Source organism: Solanum pennellii, chromosome 7 (genome assembly GCF_001406875.1).
Source record: "Solanum pennellii chromosome 7, SPENNV200".
NCBI lineage: Eukaryota > Viridiplantae > Streptophyta > Magnoliopsida > Solanales > Solanaceae > Solanum > Solanum pennellii.
Window position 1 is genome coordinate 28,456,598 of NC_028643.1, and position 4,137 is coordinate 28,460,734.

Genomic DNA, 4,137 nt, shown 5'->3' on the forward strand with positions numbered 1-4,137 from the left:
GGGGGGGGGGGGGGGAGGATATTCAGATTCAGGGACTTACGATCTTGAAAACTTGGAAGCATATGTCCTTGAATAGCCTTAGATTAAAACTAACTCGTTTGTGTTTATTTTCAGATGCATTTTGACAGTTGTTCAACAAGGGAAACAAATTATGCTTGCAGTATATTCAGTGATCGCCACCCATCTACTGTTTCAATGACGGTGCTTGTTGTTGTTGAGATGTTCAATGCATTGAATAATCTCAGTGAAAATCAATCTTTACTGTAAGCATGATACTGAAACTGTTGTTTATCTAATTTGTTACTTTTGCTTTGTTAAAAAGTATAGCCCCACACTTTTTTATCCTTTTATTTGAGGAAATGGAAAACTGTTCTTAAGAGAATTTCTTCAAAGGCAATACCTCCACCTTCCACTTATTGTGAACTCTGTTGCTTAGAAAAACTTATATGCAATTACTTTTTCCGATAGAATTGTAGTATAAATGATTTGCCGCCACAAATTTAACGTATGCCTTTCTTCTTCTGAACCTTGAAATTCTTGATGCATCTCATGGGAAGTTATTGGCATTTGTCCAACTGCTTCTGAATATTTTAGCCGTTTTTACCAACTTTCCAGTTCTGTTCTTTGTCAAAATTACTTTGTCGAGAGTAATTATTTGATTGAGATATTATCAGAAATTCCTTATTCCGATGTTGATGCTTACAGCTTGGGTCTGAAAGTTCTTGTAAAGCCACTCAATGTCCTGGCTACCTCACCGACTTAGTAGTCCTTTTGACCATTCTAGAAAATACAGTAATTTTTAAGAGATTTCTTCACTGATCCATAACCCCTTCCCACATTCCAAAATCCCTCTAAAAATCTATTTATTACAAAATATTACGTTAGGATTTTATTAAGGTTGGTCTAGGTTTTTCTGCCAATTTTTTCTTAGTGATGAATATAATTTTTGTTCAGTAGATAAACATACCTTGTAATGTACACGTTTTGGGCCTCAATAAGTAATGTATGTACAAGGTCCAGATATTCTCCTTCTCAAGATGTGGATTGCATTCTGAATCGTGTCATAACTCATATGCTATCCAAAATTGACTTAACTTTTGTAATCTTCTAGAGACATTGTTGCTGAAGCTCTATAGTGTTTCCAAACTCTGTTGTCTTGCAATATCTGTATAGAATGCCTTCTACCGAGACAGTATATTGAAATTACATCAAACTAACCGTAAGTCCTTCAGGACTGACTATATTTCGATTTGTTCTTTAGTGTCATCCCTCCATGGAGTAATCTATGGCTTCTTGCTTCGATTATCTTCACCATGATCCTTCACATTCTCATTCTGTATGTGCAACCATTGTCCGCTCTATTCTCCGTAAGTAGTCTCTTTTTCTTCAGACTTAAAGCATATTTTTTTTCAGTTGTGTGATGGCCTACTTATGCTGGACATGTTAGTTAATGATCCTGATGTGTGAGATTGCAGGTGACACCGTTAAGCTTGGCAGAGTGGACAGTTGTGCTATACCTTTCATTTCCTGTAAGAGATTTGACCATCAAAGTCCTTAACTGTGGACTCCCTTTCGTATTTATGTTTGTGAACTGCAAAAATCATTTTTTCTGTATCCTACTAGAGAATTCGTTTATCATAATTTTTTGGAAGAAAGCGTGATTTGTATAACTAGAGATATGCTGTAGTTCGAATGAGGATAAGTATTGTTAAGATTGGTGCCACATGTTGCAATTGTCTCGTTCTAGGATACAAAAAGGTGTGACCTTTCGCTGATCTCTATAGCTCGGGTCCATCATAAACGCAGCTAGAGTATGTGCCCCACTTGCTGCCTAGATAGAGTTTCTGTTTAGTTCCAGGTATTATTGTCATAGATACAGTAGAAGTCAGGCATCAGAAAGAATATGCTGGTGATATATTATCTCGGTTGCTGATTCTCTGTGCATATATCCTTAAAAACTGTGCAGTATGGCCAACTTCCTCAAGCTTAAAATAATGGAAGGAATTTCTATGCTTGTGTTCATGTTGACATTTTGTTTGACCTTTCCCGTTCATGTTTGCCAGTAGCTTTCGTTCTTGTGTTCTACTTCATAAAATTCTTGCCATTTATCATTAAGTGGATTTCCGCTTTCCATGACTACTGCTACTTTTTCTTGTTAGGTGATATTAATTGATGAAATACTGAAGTTCTTCTCTCGAAATTCAGGTAATAATATTCAACATGTTGTTCCCCTAAGAGGATTGAGCTTGTGATTCTAGCAATGCTGATGTGTGTGTTTTCCTTGGTGCATTGTTTATTATTTTATAGGAATAAGATTCAGTTTCAGATTCAGACGTGCTGATTTACTGCCAAAAAGAGAAATACGTGACAAGTAAGCTCTCAGACATGTACTCTGGGGATGACTGTTGGAAGCTCGAGCACCTAATGTTGCAGCTGAAAGATTAGATGAAGTACAGAACAAATTTTGTTCCAACTGAAAAGACACGTGTTGTACTTTTTTTTTCTGATTCAACTCTCATTTCATTAGATGAGAAATTTACAAGCAAGAGTTTAACGATTAAGGGCCCGTTTGGTACAGGATAAAATGTTGCATAAACTTTACGTTGTTTGGTAGCATTTTTATGTCAGGCATAAATTAAACACATATAATGTTAAGAGGATTCAGTGATCATTAATTGAATGGGCATAAGGTTTTACTCAGATTGGAATTAGGCAAACACGGTGGCATTGAAAATAGGATTCAATGAATTTTAATTTGATTGGTCATGGGCAACCCAATTCATTTTGTGTTGAAAGATATGACTATTTGAACATTATCCTAAATTCTAAGTCTAATAATTCTCCTTCACGTTTAACTTTGTTGTCCATGGAAACTCCACAAACCACTTAGATATTTGTGGTGCTTAACCAATGGCTTTATGGGTGAAACGTCACTTAAAATCGATAAGTTCACTTCAAGATAGGCTTCACAGGCCGTCATGAGCACCATGGCCCATCAAGTGGGTCGTGAAGATGCTCTGCTCGATGGGCTTCACTAAAACAAGCATAATATTTACTTATGTCTCAGAATCAAGGAAACTTCGTGTAATTAGAAATAGACTAAATACCTTTAATTTGATAGGTTGTGGGTCACCTAAATCATTTTGTTTTGAAAGATGTGATCATTTGAATTTGACGCAGAAGTCGAAGTCAATCTAGCCTCTTTCATGGGTAGCTTCACGGCTTGTGTGAAGCTGCACGGACCGTCTAGTGGTCTATGGTACTTCACCGAAGCCATGGTCGTTATGTGTCCCCCTCACGGGCCAATTCATGGCTCGCGTGGAGCTCCATGGACAGTTTAGTGGTCCGTGTTCTTGTTCCTTTTGCTGGGTGCACAACCACGAGAAGGGTGACGGGCAGTGGTACTCTTCACAGCCATGGACCCCTTTCATGGTTTTCTCTTTCTCTCTTGTTCAATACTAGTTCTGATTTTGGAGGTGTTTCAATGTCTCTCACTTGGGGTCATTCATCCTCAAATGAAGTTCAAACAAACCGAGTTTGGAGGAAAGAGTTGAAACGGAATCGGAAGGAAAGAGGTGCAACTACTTGGCCATCATGGCTGCTTCTACTTTGCAAGTAGCTCCCTCTATATAATATTCCTTCACAAAACCTTAATTAAAGAGAATTCCTTATTTCTCAACCTACAAACCTGACAGTCAAAAATCTCAATTGACACCACTTAATAAGTAAGACTATTTTTGACAGATACACTCTCTAATGGTGATATTGATGCCAGATAACCCACACATTTTTTCAACAAGAAAATGTGAAAGACTTGATGAACCACTGTTGGTTCTGTTAGCAACTCTAACTCATAAGCCACATTCGAGAAGGAGCAAGACAGTAACTTTCAGAAGCTACATGTGCCATCCGAAAAAGGCCACCCAAGGCCCATGGATAAGACCACAGATAGCAGTGTGGTCCGTGGATTGCACTCCCCAATCAGACTCAACCACGGCCAGACTGACAGATAGTCGTGTGGTCCACGTCCAATGGTAGTGGTTGGTGTTTCATGGACTCCAAAATACCCTTTAGACACCAGATTACGGGCCGACATGATGGGCCTTCGGTCACACCACGGTCCGTTAGACTTGGTTC

General features: G+C 38.4%; 1 protein-coding gene across 3 annotated transcripts in view; it reads left to right on the forward strand.

Annotated features, from left to right (window-relative positions):
- The window catches only part of LOC107025880 (calcium-transporting ATPase 3, endoplasmic reticulum-type), an 88,553-nt gene extending 85,853 nt beyond the window's left edge, over positions 1 to 2,700 (forward strand). For 2 of the 3 annotated variants that reach the window (XM_015226653.2, XM_027918559.1), the window contains 5 exons: positions 115 to 263; positions 1,262 to 1,367; positions 1,476 to 1,529; positions 2,160 to 2,205; positions 2,308 to 2,700. In XM_015226653.2, the coding sequence (XP_015082139.1) occupies positions 115 to 263; positions 1,262 to 1,367; positions 1,476 to 1,529; positions 2,160 to 2,205; positions 2,308 to 2,375 (423 nt within the window). In that variant the 3' untranslated portion in view covers positions 2,376 to 2,700. The remainder of the gene's footprint in view (positions 1 to 114; positions 264 to 1,261; positions 1,368 to 1,475; positions 1,530 to 2,159; positions 2,206 to 2,307) is intronic. The other variant, XM_027918558.1, reaches the window with a different exon arrangement.
- The last annotated feature ends 1,437 nt before the right edge of the window (positions 2,701 to 4,137 follow it).